The sequence below is a fragment of the Ruditapes philippinarum genome, unplaced genomic scaffold (assembly GCF_026571515.1).
Source record: "Ruditapes philippinarum isolate M1 unplaced genomic scaffold, ASM2657151v2 ctg650_1_1_1_1, whole genome shotgun sequence".
Classification (NCBI taxonomy): Eukaryota; Metazoa; Mollusca; class Bivalvia; order Venerida; family Veneridae; genus Ruditapes; species Ruditapes philippinarum.
The window spans coordinates 292,345-315,366 of record NW_026860878.1 but is presented as its reverse complement, the minus strand read 5'-3'; the positions used below and the strand labels follow the sequence as shown (position 1 = coordinate 315,366).

Below are 23,022 nucleotides of genomic sequence, written 5' to 3'. Positions count from 1 at the left end.
TGTGTAAGCGGCCAGATAGCTCAATCGCTACAGCCGCGGTACATTATTCTGTGGGTCACAGGTTTGAGTTCTGGTCAAGCTGAAAGTTTTTCTCATCCTGTTACTGCAAATAACCATTAGCTTAATTTACTATGCTCTGTAATAATAAAACATCAGAAATTCAAGTACATGAATCAATATAGTGGGAAAAGGTTTAGGTTTAGAACTGTTTCATTATTATAGAGAAAATGAGTAGCCGGCCGGATAGCTCAGTTGGTCTTTTGAAAGTCATGGGTTCGAGTCATGGTCAGGCAGTTTCAGTCAGGGTTTTAGAAGTGGTTTTTTCAACTGACACATGTTTGATTCATTTAATAGATTGCATTTAATTTGAAATGGACAAAGGCAGTATTGCGTGATACTTTTAAATCTACAAAAAGCATTTGGTACAGTTGATCACACTATACTGCACATGAAGAAGTTCTTTTTTCTTCTGCTTCATGGAACTTCAAGCATCTGCCATATGTAATGACATTCTTTGCATGGTTCAAGTCTTATCTCTGATAGCAGCTGGTGAATGTGGCTGGTACTCCTTCTCTCTGAATACCTATGGTGTCCCACTGATGTTTATTTTAGGTCCTCTTTTATGTCTAATATATGTTCCAATGACATGTCTGCAACCCTAAGCAATAAGCTTTTATTATATGCACAGGCACAAGTATCAGACCTGGGAAGAAAAAATATTACCAGATTGATAAAAAAACCTGTGTTCATCTTAAAAGTGTCACAAACCAAAAAAAAAATGTAAATTATGACCCCCTTTAAAAATATACTTAAAGTTAATAGTATATTTTTAAAGGGGGTGATACTTGTGCCTGTCATTATATGATGATGACTCAGGTATCCTTGTATCTGGTAAAGTAAATCTTAAGATTGTTTTATTGACTATAAATTGTCTTTGCATCTTGGCAAGACAGAGTCTATTCTTTTTGGTTTAAGTTTCAACATAAACTGGGCCAAGCCTCCAGGTCACATGAAATGGTACTGCTATAAAGTACACGTCTTTTGTTAAGTATTTAGGTGCAAACCTGGATCAAATTCTTTTGGCGTCGCCCTTTGATGCTTTGCATCAATGCTTTTCTTGTTGTCTTTTTACATGTTAGTAAGGTTAGTGGGAAGCATGCCTTCTAAGTCGGAATTTCCCAGTTCCAAAAATAGAGTTATATCTCGCGGGAAAATACGTGAATAACACCGGTATGACTAAAATACGATAGTGAGCGAAAGGAAGCGCACTGTAATTTTCATTAAATGTAAAATGTATTTAATTTTATAAAATATTACTTCCTACTTAAAATTATGGTCGAGTTCATTCAAAATTTTAGTTATAATAAAGATAAAGTACAATTATAGGATGGCGAAAAAAAAAATTATATTAGCAAAATCATAAGTATTGTTAAAATCATTAATTTTATAAAAAAATGTTTCATAAGATACAGCCTAGCTTATTCCCTTAAAATACTACACACATATATATAGCCACTAAAATTGAAAAGATATTTTTTTTAATTTTTTTTTTATCTTTAATAATTACGAACATAACAGATTTATTACTTAAAAAACATGAATATCACAAAATTTAATATTGACATTGCATAATTGTTTTTATATATATTAAATTTATAACATATTATTTGCTACGGAGAGTACTTAAAAATGCCCTGAGAATGGCGCAACGTAATTTTAACAATTCGCCTTCATTTGCCCCAGGATGTAAAAGTTCTTGTCGTCATGACGTAGGTATTTAAGTCTTTTTTCTAGTGATATGAAGGAGTCTGGACGAACCTATAAATGTTTCTTCATCATTTTGTTCACAACTTTTCGAGTTGAAAATCATGCCCGTCCAACTTGGAAATTTTTCTCGGCTGGAGAATCTCGCATAGAAATCTCTTCTCCGCATTGCTCGAGTTCCTGAACGATCCATTTGAAATCCTCGACTATTTCTCTTGTCTATATTGTTTCCACCACGGAAAACATATCAGAAAAAGGATACAAATAAATATAATATGAATGAAATAAATTTATAAAATGGAAAGTGCAAAGTACTGAAATATATAAATCAAATATAATTTAAGTGTGAATATTTTTTTACTGTGCGAACAATATAGTCTAATGCATTTCCGTTGCATTGAAATTAATATCACTTTCAAAGAAAATAGTATTTGAAATAATGTCACTGATAATTTTATCAAATATTCAAAACGTATTTACAAATTTAGAATGTAAAAATGTACGTACCTTAATTGGTCCATCATCTTAAAGACGAGATCTTATTTCGTGTTAACATTCCAGGAACACCATACAATTCAATCGGAACGTCCTCGGCTATTATCTATAATAACCTCGGAGTTAAAACTTGTCTCCAACTCCCAGCATTAAATTACTATTTGTTTACATGTTTGGTTTGTTAGCGTAGGCTAGACAAAAGACTTACGGAAAGGGCTGAAAAGTTGCGATTGCATAAAATTTACACGGATATTCATATCTCCCTAAGTGAAATAGTAGAAACTAGAATAAAAGTCGTTGTATTGTTTGTTCTTTTTTGTTGTTTTTGTTTATTCTATATTGATATTTATTGAATATGTCTTTTACACGATCGAATATGTTTAAACTACAGTTATTTTTAGGTTTAAAGGAACATGCTTTCAGATTCATCCTAATTGTCATAAAAAGTGATTTGTACATTGCAAACGGCATTTACACTCCACGTAAATTTAAAAAAAGAACTGCAAAATCAGTTATTAATTTCACAAGACATGTTAATTGTTAAATGAATATTGAGCCATATTACTGTTCAATTGTATTTTTCTCACGTTTTATTCCTTGGTTCCTTTAATGTTGGCTCATCTAGAGGCATGCAGCTTTAATTCACAGAAATAACCTACATAATATAATCAATTAAATTTGTTTCAATTAGTTTATTAGCGTATCAACATATTACATCGTCATCGCTTTATCATTAATGAATAGCTGTAATATTTTTTTGTTATTGATATTACGGACTTTTTGTCAATTAAATTTCATGATAAAAAGTCACTTTCTTATTTTAGTTATACCAAAATAACGCCAATTGAGTTATAAATACTTGTTACTTTAAATAGATATTACATATACAGCGACCAATGATCGGTCGAGTTATAAATTACTTGTTACTTTAAATAGATATTACCTATGTTTACCAACAGTGGTGCAATCGCGTGAATTGATAGGTTCAGCAAATTTAAGGCAAAGTTGTGCAATTCTTTACCATTCCGCCCGTTGGCGGCGTCCAAAAAAGTGCTGAGAAGATTCAAACGACTTTTAATTATGTGTTGTGCCGTTGAATATCCACAATTGTCTCAGAAAATGGGCGTGACAGACCCACCGAGTGTATGTTACTCGTTGTCAAACAAAAATGCAAAAGTTAAATTAGGAATTAATATGGCAAAGGAAAGGAAACTGAAGAGGAAAGAGAAAATTGAAAATGGTAATTATTAAAATAGAGATAGATTTTCTGATTTCTATTTTTCTTTCTTTCTTTCTTTACTGTTACATATTGTTTTACCTTTAAAAAAATAAACAACAAAAAAAAACAAAACAAAAAAACAAAAACACAAAAAAACAAAAACAGTATGTCAAATAAATGCCACATATACATGTATATTAGTATAGTTGTCTATGTAGGTCCATAAAACATGGATCTCTGACATAAAAGTTTCCTTCAAGAGTAATTTCTTTATTTTTATCAAATTATTGTGAGCACTTTTCATAATAATCACGTGAAGAGCGACCTATAATTCATGCTGTCACAGCTATGATCGGAATAGAAATATGTACATGCATAATGGATGTTTATTTGTTTGGCTATTTTCAGACTTACAAATACCAAAGGTAGTCATTCAAGATATGACAGAAAACTGTATAGAATCCAAAGATGTTTCTGAAATACCAGATATGAAAGATAAGAAAAAGAAAAAGAAGTGGAAATCGGTCTCTCTAAATGACCTCGGCTTCAACCTTTCGCTTTTTCCAAGGCCTACGCGACCTGAAATGATTGATCCCGAGGAAGAATCTAAAATAATTGACAAAATAGAAAACGAACTTGAAGAATATGATAAACTGGTCGACAGTTACAGGGATTTCGACACAACAGAAACTGAGCTGTTCGAGGGAAACTGCAAGAAAAATGATAAACTTGCCAGAAATGACAGAGATAGAAAAGTTAGGAAGGCTGGAAGACAAATTAAAGACAAACATTGCACGAGTGTAAAAAATAACAAAGGACGCAGAAAGTTGTTTATTCATCATCGATTATTCAAACTAATCAATTTTGAAGTACAAAGGTTGACGCATTATATACCTACAGGGATTAATTTTAGAATTATTGACCTTAGATCTAATAAAAGTGCAGATGAAACTAAATCAAGATTAAAACCACACGGGGCTATTCCTAGTAATAATAATAATAATAATCGAGCGGCCACAGCTCAGAATTTGCGCTTTGCTCTGCAAAAATCAAACGCAGCATCACATTTCGAATCAAATTTTGTAAGTGTTCTTATTAATCTGCAACACAGGGATTTGACTCCCGAAGATTATGACCTCCTTCTACGACTTGACGAATCTGTTGCTCCTAAAACTGTTGATAAATCTTTACTTGACAACTTCAAAACTGACGTGGTTGATAACAACAGTGCTGGTGATATTTGTCCAGTGTGTATGGACGCCTATGAAATCGGACAAAATAGAAAGTTTCTGCCTTGTAACCACGTTTTCCATGCTAAGTGTATAGACATGTGGCTCGAAAATTCTTCCAGAAATTGTCCTATAGATGGACTACCCGTTGATGAACCCTCATGACAAGAGAAAGACACTGGTACTTTGAATAATTTTTACACATTTATACATATATTAAAACCTCTATGAGGTAACATTTAGAGGCCTTTTTCATTGATTTTACTAAAATAGCCTGTATGTTATTGGCTTAAAATTTATATTGCATACAAATATCAATATTTCTTTTCATTACTTACATTATGTATTAAAGTGCCTTTCAAATATTTATAAGCCTTGTTCATAAAGTATGTACGATTTCCATTCATTTATTGAAAGGAATATTCGATGTTATTATTTCTCTATTGAAATAAATAAAATATCGTTAAAAGAAAACACCGTGCAATTGTTGTGCTTTCATTATTGAATATACTTTTAGATAGTATTATTGTTAGATTCTTATGCGGTTTCCAAGATAATCGTAATAGACTTACGTTTTGACACAATGCCAACTAAGAGGAGTAATGGGCTTATGGTTAATATTTATGTATTCGAACCCGTGTTTCAAATTCTGAAGCCAGTAGTGGTAAGGTACATGGAGCAGATATGAGGGTAATGCAAGAAAGTCTCAATCGATTTAAATAAATGTTTGAACTAAATGCCAACGAAAATAAGTAAACAAATATTTATTGTCTATATATTACATAACCATATATATAGTTATACAAATTCAAAACGTACGTGTATGTGTATACATTTTTGTTTGTTCAGTTGCATACATTTAGCTTATCTCAATTCTGTCTTTATAAACTGATTAAATGCGTCATACATTAACATAAAAATATACATGACGTGAGGCCAGATCTACTTTTAACATATTAAATAATATCAATAGATCAGAAGTGGGTCAGACTTCAAAACGTGCCAACTTTAACAAAGTTTTATGGCACACTTTTCATAAACACCCGACCGTGATCAATTGATCTTACATGTATATATAAAAGTAGACTGCAAAATACTAATATAACTACAGTATATGTATAACAGATTTAGACATGTGTACATAATTTAAATCGATTTTAAAGATCAATGTAATGTACATGTGTATGGGCTTATGTCAGGATTATAGTAAAATAATTTTAATCAATCAGCAATTAAGAACACTTGATATTTTAACTATGTACAAACATACAAATATTTAACTTTAAACCTGTATCGGCGATATATAAATTAAATATTCATTGCATTTTAAAAGATGGTCTAGATGACAAAGCAAGTGACAATCGTGTCCCTGAAGTATTTCATGCTAGATTAGCTCCCTTTATCCACTTTTTAATACATTTTCAAAGAAATAAATTTAAAGGGACTCCACTGAGGTTTAAAAGCCTAAACACATAACATTTGAAATTCTTAAATAAATGAGCTGAGGCACTTAAAACAGAGATATCTGCAAAGATAGTAAAGAAATATACTTTGAAATAAATTGAAAATCGTATTTTTATGCTTTTCTTAGCCCGATTTGAGTGAAAAGGCGTTTAAACGCTTTTCATTGTGGGTCGTTTTTTACAATTTTAATAATTGTTCTGGAAAAACAAAAAGCGCGAATGATCTGAAATTTTGCACAAAGATTAGTGTTCTAAACCTACATTAAATGGTACATTTATCTGGAAAATATTTTTAGTCTCATCATGTCAAAAAAACTCAGTGGAGTCTCTTTAATGAGCATTGGTCTTCTTATAAGTTACAGCCTCTTAAAAGCTACAGCTTCTTAGGTGGTAAATCTAATGACATCAGCAAAAAAAATTACCCCCCTTAATTCCATAGAACTATTCGAGCGCACAATTTTGAATTGGCATAGGTAACCAAGAGTTTCGTACGTCAGGCTGACTGCATATATTCTTCTTGAGCAAACACTAGACTATATCTGTTTTTTTTCCTGAGCTTAAATATATCACAAACCAAATATTTTTATATAATAAAAGCTTAAAAAACGGGACCGTCACAATATGCAAAATTTAATCTAGCTTAATTTGCACGAGTTTCTCAGCTTGTTGTAATATTTCCTGATATCTTGTGGTCTTTTCCTTCCAGCTATCCGGGATACTTGACAATCCATGCTAAAATATACAACAACACAGGTCAGTTGTTGCACATGCACATACTAAATAAAATCAGACTATTTTATTTACAATACATCCAATACAAATTCATCCAAAGCAATGATAAAACTTAAGGGACAAAACTTGAAATCAAGAAATAAAAAAGAATCTATGTAACATAATTATGTAATGCAGTATTACAATGTCTGCGCTGTCCTTCATCAGTAGAAAAAACAAAAATACAAAAATATTTCATAATATGTCTCTACACGTGTATCAGTTAACAATAAAAAGAAAGCAGGACCCGGTGTTCAAAACATTGGTTAGAGATAGCCAACGGATAAATCATTATCCACTGTCTAAAATTTGTCTGTTGCATAAATTCTTTTGTTCAAATGACAGATGTAGAGAAAAAACGCCAAAACGTGGTCAATATACGTTGTTAAGCACGTGGCAGTTGAAAAACGTCATAAGTAACTTACCTGCGCAGCAAGGCATGCGCCGATAAATCCACCACGTGAAGCATTACAACCTCCAGCACGGAGAGTTGTTTCAACGCCTGAGCGGTAGTCTTTACCAGTTATCACACCGTGTACAGCAGACTGAAAAGCTCCCGGGATTACTGCAAAACAAAACGAAAACACTTATGTTTCGCTGCCATAAGAAAAGTTAAAAAATCTACAAATAATTATAAGCAAGGTACGTGTAATTTGATAAAGTAAAAAACAACAACAAGAAACTTGTACGTTATATATGTCCGATATTTCAGAAACAACATGAAATCTGGCGAATGCCTAAAGTGAAGAGGATGTCACTCTGCAGATTGCATCCTACGGAACAAACATATCCTTTCTGACCCTTTCTGTAATAAAGGACCATTGATATGGATAATCGCCTTGGTGTTACAAAAAGTTAGGGACACATTCTCTATATACAATGTACATGAATAATATAGAACTTGCATATTTATTTTTTTTTAAAATCGGGACCATGATCTATGAGTTATCACATTTTACTTGAATTAAATTGTTTTCACAGAAATGCAATTAAGGTACATGTACCTCAGTCAATCCGGAAGGTTCGAGCCGTCTTAATGTGCGGCTCATCCCTCTTCCGGAGTACTTCTCTTAGAAAGGAGGCCAAGGCTTTGTCGAGATCTTGAGCGTTTTTTCGATTCTGACTTGATAGATCTTCTATCACGTGGTCAACCGCGTCCTCCATTTTGCCATTCAAAATATAGTATTCTAACAATCTGAAAAAAGAAAAAAAATGCGATAGTTGTCTTCCAGAAAAGCAAAGAATATCTTTTTACGAGATGTTCAATATGTGTTAAAAATTTTGTTAGAATACAACACACCATATCAAGCTATTGAATTATTATATGTATACACATTTCAGGTAAAAAGTGATGGTACAGATACATTGATTTACACACAGTGGTGAAGGAGGCAGAGCTCAGGGTGCACCTATTGATGTGTATTATCTAAGGCACAATGGGGCAGTCAAGTACCACATGTAATTAGAATTTATAGCGGCAAAAATCACTGATTCGAAAGCCAGTCACGGAAGCTTCGAAACATTATTATACTATTAATATCATGTCAAAACTTTTCTATATTTAAACACATTTAAAATGTTACTATGCCAACTAACCTTGCGGCAGCCAGTCCCACAGCCACGCTAGTATCAGAATTCTGAGTTGACCTGATTACTTCTTCCGCTTTATCAAGCATTTCCGGTCGACCAGCATACAGCGCCACCACTGACACAATCCGTAATGTACAATCCATCTGAGCGTCTGTTTCAGATCCTGTAACATTTACACACATTAAATAGTTCTGGTATTAAATCAGGTCAAGGTTAGTACCGTCAAGGATATTCAAAACATCAAAATATTATTAATCACACATCGTATATCAAGTTGAAATATCAAGTTGTTCCAACGCTTGAAAAATATACACCGAACATACAATTGACGGTTCAGATAATATCCAGCTATTGCATGCTAGTATATATGAAATAATGCAATGAAGAGCCGGGATATGCTTTATGCCATAATTATTGTACATATGAGACTCTTTTATATATGTAAAAGATGTTTATGAGAACCAAACATAATAGTGTAAAAGTGTATATGTAAGACTTATTTTCAATCCGGCAATATAAAGTAAGTACCAGTTGTAGGCTTCTCTTCCAAAATATTCTTGATGAAATCTTTGATACTGAAATGTCTCCATGGTCCTTCTATAGGATACGTGGTTGCCTTTTCTGCATCTAGAAATATCATGAAATACACTTGGTTGAAGATAAAGATGTTAATCAAAGTATCACCTTTGCAAATAAAAACTTCTAAATATGATTACCATACGGATATGGAAACGAAAACCACGAACTAACGGTTTTTGTCGCAATCAGCACATTAAGTTAACAAGTTTTCACTTCTATCATTGTAACATATACACGTCCAGGTCATTTTTTTAACTTAACACCCCTAAACCCTATCTCTAAAGAAAAACAACCGCAAATGACAAAAAAACAACAACAAAAAACCAACAACCTCGAAAACACAATCGAAAATCACTTGTCAGCATCAGTCATGAAATAAAAGAAATGGCTCATCTTAGACGTGACAGAAATCAAGTGTCGCAAATATGTTTTGGTTGAATTCGCCCTCACTCGTGATCGTGAATACTGTTGCTGTTATCTTATGGAGGGCGTTCGTTGCCAAAATTCCAGACATGTAATGGGTTCCAATTTGAAAATGCAAACGTGTATGTCTAGCATTTTTGATTATATTCGTGCAAAGCAATTGCTATGTCTCTGAATCCAATCTTTTAATTGAAGGCACCCGCTTTTAAATAACAAGTTTACGTGTGGATCTTAACAACTGAATGAACATGGAAAACAACAAAAAATTTACAAGTTCGTATCTTCCATTGCATATAAAACATATAAGCAGGTTTTCACACTTATAGATATCTATCTGTACCTGAAATATACAAATGAAATGTAAAACTCGAATACAGAAAATAGAGTTTAAGAAAACACATTTTCTGTTCATTCCAGTTGTAGAACTACAAGAGTACGTTTACACAGTGACAAAAGTAGATTCACAAAGTTAAACGATTTTAAGTCATGCATGACGCCCCGCCCCTCTTTGAGTATTTACGAACTTCTATTGCGGACAGGTATAAAACCCGGCGCCTTTCCCATATTTATTAATAAAACTGAAGGGAAACTCGCCCAATCCTCCCTTACATATTTTTGATGCATTTGTTACAAAAATTTTATCACTAGCTACATCACCTGAAAATTGCTAATTTTACCATTTATTTATACAAAATGATTAAGATAACTTATGCACTAACTTACTATTTTACCTCGTGTTTTCCTGAGAAACATCGGCGATTGGGGAAAATGACCAACTTCAAGCGAGTAATTTTATTCATAATCTAAAAATCAGCCAATATTTGCATTGGTATCATTGAAAAAAGTATAGGCACAAATTTCATGTTAAACAAAATCTATACGAGTATTTGAAAAAAATAGGATTTTAAAGCGACCACCGAGATTTCCTTTCCGAAATCGAGAAAGTACTTATCGTACAAACTTATATGTGCAATCTTTGATAAGATTTTTTCAGTATGAATAAATACTTTTTTTAATATACGTCTTAACTTTCATTCTATATTCATTTTCTATTTTGAAATTGATTAATTTATAAATCTAAAGGGAGCGCCGTGATTTCTTGCCGAATATATGAAAATACTTCTACATAATTAATTTTCATTTTTAAGACTCACTAAAAATAACATGAAGGATTCTTTCATTTGACACCAAAAATATACAAATTGGTAAAGAAAAAAGAAAAAAAGGTAAGTAATGGGCGCCGTGTTTTATTTATTGAATTTCAGAGTGTGGTTTTCAGAACGTAACATGATATTCTTTGAAACGAGAATTTTAATACTTCTCCTTTATTCATTTTTATATTTAGGCATTACATAATTATAGACTATAAAACTTATGACGGACTCTTTTTTTTCAATCCAAAATTAAATAAATTGATTGAGAAATTAAAAAAAATAAGTTTGGAGGGGACACCGTGTTGTTTTTTTTTACCGAATATGAGAGTGTTTTTTCTCAGAGGAAAATATCATAAATTTTGACCCAAAAATTGTTATACATCTATTTGATTCACCTTTATTTGTGAGGCATTCATAGAAAGCTTTAGAAGTTATCTTTCATTTGATACCATTTTTTAATATAAAAAAGTTATGAGGGACGCCGTGTTTTCCTTTACTTTATTGAGAAATAGGGGAGAGGCGCCGGGTTTTATACCTGTCCGTACATTTCCGTAACAGAAATTCATAAATAAGTAAAAGAGGGGCAGGGCGTCACGCATGACTTAAAATCGTTTAACTTTGTCATTCTAAACTTGTTACTGTGTAAACGTACCCTTGTAGTTCTACAACTCGAAACACGTTTCTTAAACTCTATTTTCTGTAGTCGAGTTTTACGTTTCATTTGTATATTTCAGGTATATACAGATAGATATCTGTAAGTGTGCAAACTTGCTTATGAATTATTTGCAATGGAAGATACGAACTTGTAAATTTGATGTTGTTTTCCATGTTTAGTCAATTGTTAAGATCTACATGTAAACATGTTATTCAAAAGCGGGTGCCTTCAATTAAAAGATTGGATTAAGAGGCATACCATTTGCTGTGCACGAATACAATAAAAATGCTACACGATCGCATTTTCAAAAATAGTTTTCAAAAGGAACAATTTACATGTCTGGAATTTTGGCAATGAACGCCCTCCATATTATTTCGCCCGAGCTAGCAGCTTTTAATTCACACTGCTGAGAGTCCAGAAAGATCGGTCGTTGCAGTTTGACAGACATATCGTCGTGATATATTATAAGTTTAACTCTCAGGCAACTCGACCCATCCTAGAGAAAGCCGGCAGACTCTGGATTTTAGTGATAACTGATAAGTCCTTTTAGGATAAACTTACCTGTTTTGATTTTATAAACCGCGTTTGTTGGGTTCTCATACTGTGATTTTGGACCAAACCAGTCAAAAGTGGACTGTTTCAAATGTTCCATGTTTAACCCTGAAATAGCAATTGGCATCTATTGAATGATCTTAATACATGTGTATGCATACATGCACAAATAATGTAAAGTTAAATTAATTATATATATATATAATGGTTCATATTTTACAACCGTTTATAGCGGAATTTTGGTATACTTTATAGGGTATTATGAACATGTATGTATTTTCGATACTATATGTTTCCTCTTTAAAATCTGAACGTAAAAACAAATTGAAAATGTGATTCCACTTATTATTTATTTAGCTTGTTTATTTACCTCCATTTTCTACAAGTGATTTGAGAATGACAAATGATTGATCTCCATAGCAACTCTGGCTCCCGAGCGGAAGTTTGTAGAATGGATTAGCAGATGGTTCCCAAAATGCCACTTCCGTCGCATCTCTTAACAAAGCGTCTAATTTGTTGACATTGTAGTTCCAATGAATTGGCTGGGCTACAAAATAGAACAACGATTTAAAGCTATTATCGGTATATTACTGGCTACAAAATAGAACAACGAATATATGTAACACTGGTCACAAAATAGAACAACGAGCCGTCCAGTTAGTTTAGTTAGATCGTTGGACTGTATATCGGGCGACCCTGGTTCGATTCCCGGACGGTGCAGGTCACTTTTGTTGTGATTCACCATGAAATCCTTTCCTCTGCTCTGGCATGTACAGAAATAATCAGTTCCTGGCGAAAGTGAAGGCAGGTCGTACTGGTTACTGCTTGTTAGCATGCCCAGGAACGATGTGGCGACTGATCGAACTGTGCTCTGGTAAATTCAATGTGGCTTACTGCCGTGATCCGGAATGATAACTACCAACACCACTACCACCAAATACCAAGAACAACGGTAAAGAGCAATAAATAAGTTCAAAAGCTAGATATAAAATATAACATTGGCTTCGAAATCAATATTTTCGAACAGGAACTATGCCAGCCTAGTTCAAAGGGACTCCACTGGGCTTCTTTGACATGACAAAACTGGGAAATGTTCCATTTCGCGTAGGTCTAGACACAAAATTTAAAAAACATTCGATCACTCCGTTTTTCTAGAAAAAAATTATTCAAATTGTGAAAAGTAGCCAGATTTGAAAAGCGTTACAACGCTTTTCACTAAAATCGGGCATAGAATAGCACACAAATACGATTCTCGATATATTTCGGAGTACATAATGTATATATCTTCACTATCATTTGTATATTTTCTGTTTAAAGTGTCCCAGGTGATCTATGTACGAAATTAAAATTTTATCTTTTAAGGTTTTTGAGACGTTGGTGGAGTTTACAGGCCTAGATATTATATTCATAGACAAAACGATATAAAGAGCATAAAATACACGAGTCAACAAAATTTAAGTTGGCGACTTAAAACACATACATGTTTATAACACAATGTCAACATATAAACAAATACAAAATAATACGAAATGAGAATACAACAGAAATGAAATTTAAGCCGTATCCGTAAACCTTTCCATATCCGAAATGCGGCGAAGTTGATTACGTAATAAGGTTTTAAAGATAATCGATTCATATTCGAAACGAATCAATATCACCGTAGGGAACGTGTTACAGTATCGCGTTTTTCGGTTACAGTATAGAATTTTCAAGATGGAGGATTATTTGTTGGGAAGAGAGGTAGGTGATTTTTATTCCGGTCCATACTACAAGTAGTTTAGTTTCTAAAAGATGTTTTTGTGCTTTGCTTGTAAGGAACAGAATCCGGTATCTAGTCATATATTTCTTTAGACCCTGCATCGCAGGTTTGTCGCTATATTGTCTCATAAATATGCAAATTTGACAGTTTGAAAATTTGAATCGAGAGACCAATGCATTTTTCTGCAATTCCGACATTATTTATGCATGCCAAGAAAAAGTAAATCTGCAAAACGTTAGTCTTTTATGTTAGGAAACGTTTACAAAAATAAATGACCAGTTGAACCTATTTTCCTGTTGGTAAAATGCGTTTGAAAAAATAAACAATGTTACAGTATAGAGCGAGGTAATTTGTGTAGGGTTACAGCATAGACCTAGCGATTTGTATCCGATTTTGTTACAGTTTATACCCAGATTTCGGTTACAGTTTAGACGTCGATATTTTCTATATAATTATACTAGGTAAAATGTATGAATGTTACATAGACTTTTAAATCTCTGTGAGCTTATTGGCCCGATGGCTATTCGTCCGTCTGTCGTACACATGCTTGTGCAATCTCAACCGCTCAATAACTACTTGAATAAATGTGATGAAATTTACATGACTTTCTACCAATTAAGTTGTTCAAATGGTTTCGGTTGCAATCGGGGATACGAAAACCCAAAACATAGATTTTGAAACCCAAAACATAGATTTTGAAAAAAGGCAATGTTTAAAGACCCTTCTCATCTCGAACCAAAAGCATTCAAATCAAATCATGATCATGGCGTCATTTCGAATGCTTCTTTGTTGAAGTTACGATTATTTTGTCATTGTTAAATAAAAAGCCGTTTTTTTTTATTTCAGACATCATGTATAACAGTTTTCATGTTTCTGAAAAAGAAAATAATATTGAAAGTTATAGAGTATAAATTAAGGTCAGACAATTACAATATCTTCTCTAGTGAGCCTGATGGAGGTACATAATAGTGGCAGAGTCGGGATAAGGCCGTCGACTTCAAATCATCCTTCATTTACTGCTGTAGTTGAAATCCAATCATGACTTTGGATTCTTTGTATGTGAGGAATCTATCAAGCTAATTTACAGAAGTTCGGTGGTTCTAGTCAGGCGATCGTGTCTGAAATGTTTCACAAAGGGTATCTTGGGTCTTTCTTTACACTAAAGCAGGAATGTTTTAACCTGACCTCAGTGTCGTTGAAACTTAAAATACAAGAAAGACAAACGTAACAAAATAGAGTTAAACAGAATCGCTAAAGAAATTCCAACACAACAAAATTGAAAATGTTCATAAACCCTTTTAAATACTTATAAAATACATTTTTGGTAGATGGAAACTCCAACTTAAAATAGAATTTAAGGTTGCAGTATTGCTCATTTAAATACTGTTTAATCATTCCTAGGGTATTGCCTGCTTGTTAATTGTGTCTTTTGACAGCCTATCTATGGTATGCAGGCTTCATAACCCCCGATCCCCTCTCAAAATTTCATTTTGTTTAGTTTCACTCATTGTATTCTTGTTTAGGGCACACACACACAAGTTTTAACCTGGGGGGGGGGGGGGGGGGGGGGGGTAATATGCCGCTTTTCATAGAATGGCAATAACGTGTCACATTGAAGGTTCCATGATAACCGCCATATGAACACATCCACAGATGTTAAAAGTCTGAAGTGTACCAGTTTATGATTAATGTGAATTCTGCTGAAGCCGGTGCTAGGAGGCGTGAACGGTAGCTCGCAGTTACCACTACCGTCCATAAACAGGTTTAGTCAAACTGAGCCTGCAACATTTTCATGTTTTCCGTGTTGGACTTCTGTTAAGGATTCTTTTTTCTCTATTTTATTACTAAAAGGCATTATTATAATGTATAATGAAATCAAGCAATAATCTTTCTTCTCTCATTACAATTCGATAAAAGTTACTGTTGTTGTCGTGAAAACAGTCCTTACTTAGGACATTACTTATTCTGCAAAAAGTCTCAATCTGAAACTTGTAACTGAAAAAAAGTAATACAACCTTTCAAGAATGTATTAGATAGAAAGGTATGAGTTATTTCATAAAAATAATGGATACATGAACTTTGTTTGAAATTTGGCAAGTAGCTAAACTGTAACAGAAATCTGGGTATAAACTGTAACAAAATTGGATCAAAGTCGCTAGGTCTATGCTGTAACCCTTCAAAATTAACCTCGCTCTATACTGTAACATTGTTTATTTTTTCAAACGCATTTTACCAACAGGAAAATAGGTTCAACTGGTCATTTTCTTTTATAAACGTTTCTAAACATAAAGGACTAACGTTTTGTAGATTTACTTTATCTAGGCATGCTTAAATAATGTCGGAATGGGGAGAAAAAATGCGTTGGACTCTCGATTCAAATTTTTAAACCGTCAAATCTGCACATTTATGAGACAATATGGAGATAATTCTGCGGTGCAGGGTCTGAAGAAATATATGACTAGATACCGGATTCTGTTCCTTACAAGCAAAGCACAAAAACATCTTTTAGAAATTACACTACTAGTAGTATGGACCTGAATAAAAATCACCTACCTCTCTTCCCATAAATAATCCTCCATCTTGAAATTTCTATACTGTAACCGAAAAACGCGATACTGTAACACGTTCCCTACGGTGAATATATTGAACACACATAAGTTCAATGCACTATACGAATAATTAATTTAAATTAACAGTGATTAATAAAAATTTCAAACTTAACAATTCTGTTGAACAAAGATATGATATGAAATAGATCTGAGAAATTAATGCGTTTGAAAAATGAGTTTATTTTATTAAAATGAAATACCTGAAGCGTCGGCTACAAGCGCCCCGACGACAGCGGCAATCCGACGGGATTGCACAGCCGCAGTCATTTTGACAACTGGTTGTAATTCAGCATTATATTGAATCGTGTTCCAGTTTTAAATCGTGTTCCAGTTTTTGACAAGACGAGTGACATTATTTTGTTTATCTTTTCACTGTGTATAGCTGTACGCGAGATTTGCATTTGTTACGTGCGCAACAGTGCTCCTTACATTGCGATGCTTGCATAATTTGGAAACGTTTGCTGAAATAACCAGTTTAAAACGTTTGATATGCATATGTAGCATGAATAAAATAAAAACAGTTTCATAAGTAGATTTATAAGTCAATTGGAGCATTTAAAATTTATATTTGTTATATACGTGACGAGACCATGGGCCAGATTATTTTACTGATACGAATCACTTTTTATAGAGCAGGAAGAAAAGAATAAGCACACCGTCGAAAATGTCGGGGGTAATATTTTGAGCTAAACTAATTTTTATTTTCAATTGTAACAAAATTACAAGGACCTATATGATATGTTTTATTCATTATTAACAATCAATCCATTGTGCGTGTTCCATATTTTCTTGTATTATAGTTTGGGAACTTTTCAGTTGAAAATTTGCAAAAGTTAAATCGTATACATATACATGCACAGTGCGTTAACTGTTACCCGCACTCCAGAGCACGCCAATTGATTGGTTCATTTTTGCTGGGGTATCAGCGGCAGCGAAAGGAAACGCGATAGATATATCATATTCAGACGTTCGTTCATTGGCTACTTTTTCCTGGGGTTTCATATTGTGACAACAGGGAACGTGTTTTTATGTTTGACTATGATACAAAAGAGAAAGAACATCAAAACACTCGGCAATCTGATTAATACTCGGGGGCTATGCCCCCTCGTACAAATCAGATAGCATCGTGTTTCGATCCTCTTTCTATTACTTCAAGCAACATATTGGTTGTGACCACACACTAAATTATGTGCATGGTCTGCTTGCAAAAAAATCTTTCATTAAAACAAACAACTACTTACTTTGAACCTCCCTTTTACTCCATATGATGGCAGCCGTATCAGAATAAATATTTATTAGTTTTCATGATTAATAAATAGCTTAAAAATTGAAATTAAAGGTAGTTATCATGGTGTAAATCTTGCAAGCACTAAGTCTTGTCACCATAATGCATGTTCAAATTGAAAATGAAAATGAGAATTGTATATAACAACATGGATAGTTAACTCAAACATATCAAAATATGGATTTCACATCCACCAGCTTATTAGATAGCTACAATTCAAAAATATGGTCATTCTTATCTTACAAGGGCGTTTGCTCCTGGTCAATAAAGGTCAATAAAGGTCATATATACTTAGTGTTTAAACTATTTAAGACAAACCTTTATCAGTTTAACGGTTCTCCCTTACTTTCAGATCACCTGTTAGTAGTGAAAGGTCAACTATAAGCACTAAAAGGTAAGGGGTATTTTTTTCGATATCATTTCATATTTTTTTGAAGTTTTTCTAATTTTTCAAACAAGGACATAAATTAATGTTAATAAATGCGATATGATTAAGTGATAATAGACGCATTTACGTTGACGGCATGAATTGTAAGTTTATAATATTGATAAGATTATTTGACATTGTTTAAATACTTATTAAAGTTGATTTTCCACTGCTTCCCCTTTCGTCAAACTTCGGATGATTATGGATTATCGGCGAGGTCATCCGATTATTAACTTAAATAAAAATAAATAAGATTAAATTAAAGGATTTGTGCAATAAAATCACAATTAAATCATTTGACAGGATCATGGCTATATAAAAGGCTGTTTGCTATATATATTATCTCGTCTTGCGGTTCGGGTCCAGCGTCCTTATAAGCGAACAACCATTTATACTGGACCATATAACCAAGTTTTCATCTTTACGCTATGGTTTAAAATAGGTATCTCTGAACTTAAACTTATTATTGCTGGAACCCTGTAGATTATCTATTTTTATTTCAGCCATGAAGAACATGTGGATGGGCATCATTTGTGCCGTGTGTATCGGTGTTGCGTAAGATATTTAACAATTGATAAAAAGAAAACAACAGTGAATAAAACGTAAACTATCCGGACATAATATTAAACAAGGAAATTCGTTTAAAATTGAAACTTGTTTTATCAATTGAAACACCGCTTGTTAATCAGTGATTCCATTGACTATTCACTGTTTATCTTTTAAGTCTATTAAAAATATCTTAGATATGACCTGACATATCGATGTACAATATTCCTACTGTCTTGTTTAAAAGATCAGTACTTAAAAATTGTATGAAATGAATCTCATTGACCGAAAGTAAAACAGTTGCATTGAACTGAAATCGATTCTAAACTTCTAAAAGAACACGTTTAATCTTCTATTATACAACTTTATCTAAAAATTATGTTTTGCAGAATTGGGATGACAACGAAACCAGCCGGGTAAGAGGATTAGATTGATACATATATTAAACATATATTTATGCATATTCTTCATCAAACTTCTGCGCAGTGATTCCCTATGCGCCGGTACACAGACGAGCGAACCAATCAAATTTCTGTACGGCGATTTGACATTCGGAACACCTCATGTCCATATCTGAAGTTTGACGGGGAGAGTCAAAAATTTGAGATTTGTGATTTGGACGCAAATCGCAACATTTCGACCTATAGTTAAATAGTTTATTTGGTCTTTTGTATGAGTATTAACGGCTGATTTAAGCAAAACTGCAGTACTTCTTTACGTTTGTTTTCTTTCTTCTTTTTTTTCTCTATGAATATCAATTTTGTAAATTATGTAATTAAATATGACATACTTAATATTACTGATTATATGTTTAATGTATCTGAACTTTACAGGTAAATCATAGCTTTTTCGATCGTATATGATATTCCAGCACGTCAACCTTTTCTTGCATTTAAGGCGCACGTGCAAGCATTAATCACAAACAGGCATTTTCAATTCTTGTTGGTGGTCTTCTGTTGCGGGTTGCGTTCATTAAATATCGGCATTCCTTGTTGATAAAAGTTCTCATATGTTCTACCTCATATACTGTACGATGCTTTGCTTTCAAAACATATATTATTATTAATATCACATTTTGTACCGCGTAACCTATATGATTTTAGAAATACATTTTCATTACAGTTCAATGCTGCCATCTGGTGCTGTTTTGGACAGATTGGTAAACGAGAGTTTTAAGAACGTTGACAGTGACCAGGATGGTCTAATTGAGCCTTACGAGTTCGACACATTGATTATTGTAGCTGACAAGGACGGTAAGCACTGCAAAAATAGCTGCAGTAACTCATTTTTTATGGTTTTATATTATAAATATGATGCTCAAATGAAAATGTATCAATATTGTAACTTCCAAAAACATTATCTGTAAAGATACTACCGAATTTTACATACAGTGAAAATAAGGTCAGGTATTAGAAATTTATTCTTGTATAGTTCTATATTCCAAACTTTCAAATCAAAATTATGATCGCATATTATTTAAGGGATTATCTTAATGTGAATATCATCTGCAAGTACATATAAAATTTAACATACTCCCTTGGATTGTTTGGAAATTTGTTTTAAGAGAATAATATATCATTTAACATTTCTGGAAATTTGTGTATACATCCTTATTACAACTACAGGATTTGATTCATTAATTTATTTGTATCTATGAAATGGCACTCAGCCTTAATGATTGGGTTGTATTTGATTGACAGCAATTGCATTTTAAAAAGATTTAAATTGTACGTTAACGGTTATATACTTTATCAAAAATGAAAGTGAAAACTATTCAAGATAAAATACATTGTTACTCTGTCTTGGATCTGTTCTATATTAAGGGATAAGAAGCTACAAAATAGAAAGTATTAAGATAAGAGGTTGGCGCTTGGAGTCATCCGCCATCTTGATTTAATTTGGCAAAGTTATCGCAGATTTATTGAAGTAGATGCGGTCATTGACTTTGATTTTAGTTTGCACATAGTTGTAGTCTTTTTTTAAATGCATTTTAATTAAATATGACGGTATGAAGTCACAGGACGAGAACATGCATTAAGATGCTATTACACGTACACGATTTTAACTATGTGACGCAATGAATATTCTATACTCACAATCACGGTACTACGACATGTGACCATATTTAGATATATTTTTCATCATTTCTAGATGACGGGTGCATGACACTTGCGGAGTACAAGAATTTCTCGGCAGGTACACCTGCAATTGCCACGATGATTTACAAGCACTTTGACACAGACAATACTGATTGCCTCCAGGTGAACGACGTGTATGATCAGTTTAATTTAATGGACTCCGACCGTAAGTATACTTGGCAATTCGGCAAATTTCGTCGCTTTCCGTTATATCTAGTACTTTCCGTTAAATCTAGTATTAATATTTTCTTGCTCGCGGTTGGTTATATCAAAGCATATATATTCATTTATTCATAACACCTTTTATGATTATAATACTCAATTGAAAATAGAATGATACCGAATCTGGATAAGGAGATAAATCTAGACTACTGGCACAAATTAGTAGACACGGTAAGATGTTCATTTTTGACAGAAAAATACACGACAACATTGTACGGGCGTCACTCAACAATAAGGCAGAACCCATAGTCTTACATATTTCATAACTGCTACAATACCTGAAGCATTATTTATATATCTTATTATGTTAAAACACATATGTCAGTATAAATATATTCTTAAAATATTTTAAGAAACGATTGAATTATGTTTCAATCTTTCTTAAAACATCGGAAATTACACGAAGAGAAATAATTTAAATATTACAATCATTACAGATAGCAACACTGTAACACTGCGTGAGTTTGAAAGCTACTATGTTAAGGTAAGTTTAAGTAAAAGCATTCTGGGGTATAATGTGCCTTTAACTGTATATACAACTATCAAAAAAAAAACTTTCGGGACACCTCGGCGATTTCCGTTATCCGATGATTGACGACAACAGTCGAAATGTTGCGACTGGATTATAAATTAACGCACTTTTCATGTAACAGAAACACAAAATGTCTCGATTTTCTATATATAATTCTGCACAATTATGTTGAAAGTATGTTTGAATTAACATATAATAAACAATGCATTCACTGTATGCAATAAATTAAAGGCAATCATAATTATGTATATACATGTACATGTAATTGTATTTTTCAGTTACTCCATACGTTGTTCAACACGGCAACTGTTGGTTAGACAACAGTACTATAGAAGCATTTCTTTTCGTTTGATTTGACGAGAGTGAAAATATTTGAAAAGTTATTTTTTTTAATATGCCACGACAGACGAGTGAAAAAAAACTTCTACAAATGAGAGAAATAAAAACATAGCAGCAGTAAATGCTCCCTCTTTGTTGTCAATTATATTATATCCTTTTTGTGCGGAAATCTTTATGTATTTCAAGATAATATACTGAAAGGATGATTCGTTTTCTGTATACAATCGCTTATTTTACAAGACAAAATAATTATTGAAAATCAACTTTAAAAAGTCAGCTATATCTACACATATATTACTTGTATGATTTAAAAAAAAAGTTATTGTTAGAGCCTGATATGCTAAATTTGCAGTAAATATTTAAAAATAACCCTTTGAATGTTTGGAACGAGTTCTTAATTATTCTTTTATATGTCAATATAGATGATGCTTATAAATGGCGGATAATTTGTGAGCAAATCTAAAGTTGCCGTTCACTAATATTTGAGCTGCGTCATGACAAAACCAACATAATGGGTTTGCGACCAGCATGGATCCAGACCAGGCTGCGCACCCGCGCAGTCTGACCAGGATACATGCTGTTCGCTTACAAATCGTATTACAAGTAGAGAAACAGATAGCGAGCAGCATGGATCCTTATCAGACTGCGCGGATGCGCAGGCTTGTCTGGATCCATGCTGGTCGCAAACGCATTGTGTTGGTTTTGTCGTGACGCGGCTCATTTGTATGTTTGAACACATTTTGGTCATATCTCGGTGGTCTGTCGACCGAGTCGGCTTTTCTGAATAATGGATAACTAGCCAGTAATTTATTGATTTCTCCATAAATGACTTATGATTTTTGAATCAGCGGTGAAAAAGAAATGAGCATTAGAATCAATGTTAATAGAAAATTATAATGATAAAAAAATGCCTTCCCTGAGGATCGAACCAGTGACCCATGTATAACAAATCTAATGCTATCCATGTTGAACTGAACGGGCTATCAGTCAGATTTATCACTCAGATTTAGTCAGAGACTGAATAAAATTGTCACAAAGGTCGAAACGTCCATTAACACTTGGTGCTTATAACAAGCCCTGATATTGTCTACAAGCGCCTTTTATCCGGCCTGCGTGCACAAGATGGGACATTTTTTTTTAACTTCCCATGATCCAAGAGGTAATGCTGACTTGCCACGTTGAGCATAAGTTTTCGTAGTACCGCTGTGTCATAAAGTAAACAACAAAGTAGTTCATATTTAGATAAATGTACAAATCAATATGATAAAAGA

At 33.1% G+C, this 23,022-nt stretch overlaps 3 protein-coding genes across 3 annotated transcripts; 2 read left to right on the top strand and 1 right to left on the bottom strand.

Moving 5' to 3' along the window:
• The first annotated feature begins 3,215 nt into the window (after nt 1-3,215).
• On the top strand, nt 3,216-5,181 carry LOC132713683 (uncharacterized). Its single transcript, XM_060696333.1, has 2 exons — nt 3,216-3,499; nt 3,887-5,181. Exons 1-2 carry the CDS (start codon nt 3,340-3,342, stop codon nt 4,870-4,872), a joined length of 1,146 nt encoding a protein of 381 aa, XP_060552316.1. The 5' UTR covers nt 3,216-3,339; the 3' UTR covers nt 4,873-5,181.
• Nucleotides 5,182-5,456: 275 nt separating this feature from the next.
• LOC132713681 (crystallin J1A-like) lies at nt 5,457-16,637 on the bottom strand. Its single transcript, XM_060696331.1, has 8 exons — nt 16,463-16,637; nt 12,265-12,441; nt 11,904-12,002; nt 9,060-9,158; nt 8,538-8,694; nt 7,946-8,136; nt 7,367-7,506; nt 5,457-6,902 (listed from the first exon to the last, which is right to left on the bottom strand). Exons 1-6 carry the CDS (start codon nt 16,527-16,529, stop codon nt 7,947-7,949), a joined length of 789 nt encoding a protein of 262 aa, XP_060552314.1. The 5' UTR covers nt 16,530-16,637; the 3' UTR covers nt 5,457-6,902; nt 7,367-7,506; nt 7,946.
• A 1,162-nt stretch (nt 16,638-17,799) lies between these two features.
• On the top strand, nt 17,800-22,209 carry LOC132713682 (uncharacterized). The gene is made up of 7 exons (XM_060696332.1): nt 17,800-17,941; nt 18,478-18,529; nt 18,910-18,936; nt 19,643-19,773; nt 20,672-20,824; nt 21,318-21,364; nt 21,691-22,209. Exons 2-7 carry the CDS (start codon nt 18,480-18,482, stop codon nt 21,727-21,729), a joined length of 447 nt encoding a protein of 148 aa, XP_060552315.1. The 5' UTR covers nt 17,800-17,941; nt 18,478-18,479; the 3' UTR covers nt 21,730-22,209.
• Nucleotides 22,210-23,022: the final 813 nt, after the last annotated feature.

Bases quoted from the DNA above. Each gene is read 5' to 3' on its own strand.
- LOC132713683 (XM_060696333.1), top strand. From the start codon at position 3,340: ATGTGTTGTGCCGTTGAATATCCACAATTGTCTCAGAAAATGGGCGTG. The intron at 3,500-3,886 runs GTAATTATTAAA...GGCTATTTTCAG, and splicing joins GAAAGAGAAAATTGAAAATG to ACTTACAAATACCAAAGGTA.
- LOC132713681 (XM_060696331.1), bottom strand. From the start codon at position 16,529: ATGACTGCGGCTGTGCAATCCCGTCGGATTGCCGCTGTCGTCGGGGCG. The intron at 12,442-16,462 runs GTATTTCATTTT...TCTATTTTGTAG, and splicing joins GCTTGTAGCCGACGCTTCAG to CCCAGCCAATTCATTGGAAC. The intron at 8,695-9,059 runs GTACTTACTTTA...TAAATGTTACAG, and splicing joins GGAAGAGAAGCCTACAACTG to GATCTGAAACAGACGCTCAG.
- LOC132713682 (XM_060696332.1), top strand. From the start codon at position 18,480: ATGAAGAACATGTGGATGGGCATCATTTGTGCCGTGTGTATCGGTGTT. The intron at 19,774-20,671 runs GTAAGCACTGCA...CATCATTTCTAG, and splicing joins TATTGTAGCTGACAAGGACG to ATGACGGGTGCATGACACTT. The intron at 20,825-21,317 runs GTAAGTATACTT...CAATCATTACAG, and splicing joins TAATTTAATGGACTCCGACC to ATAGCAACACTGTAACACTG.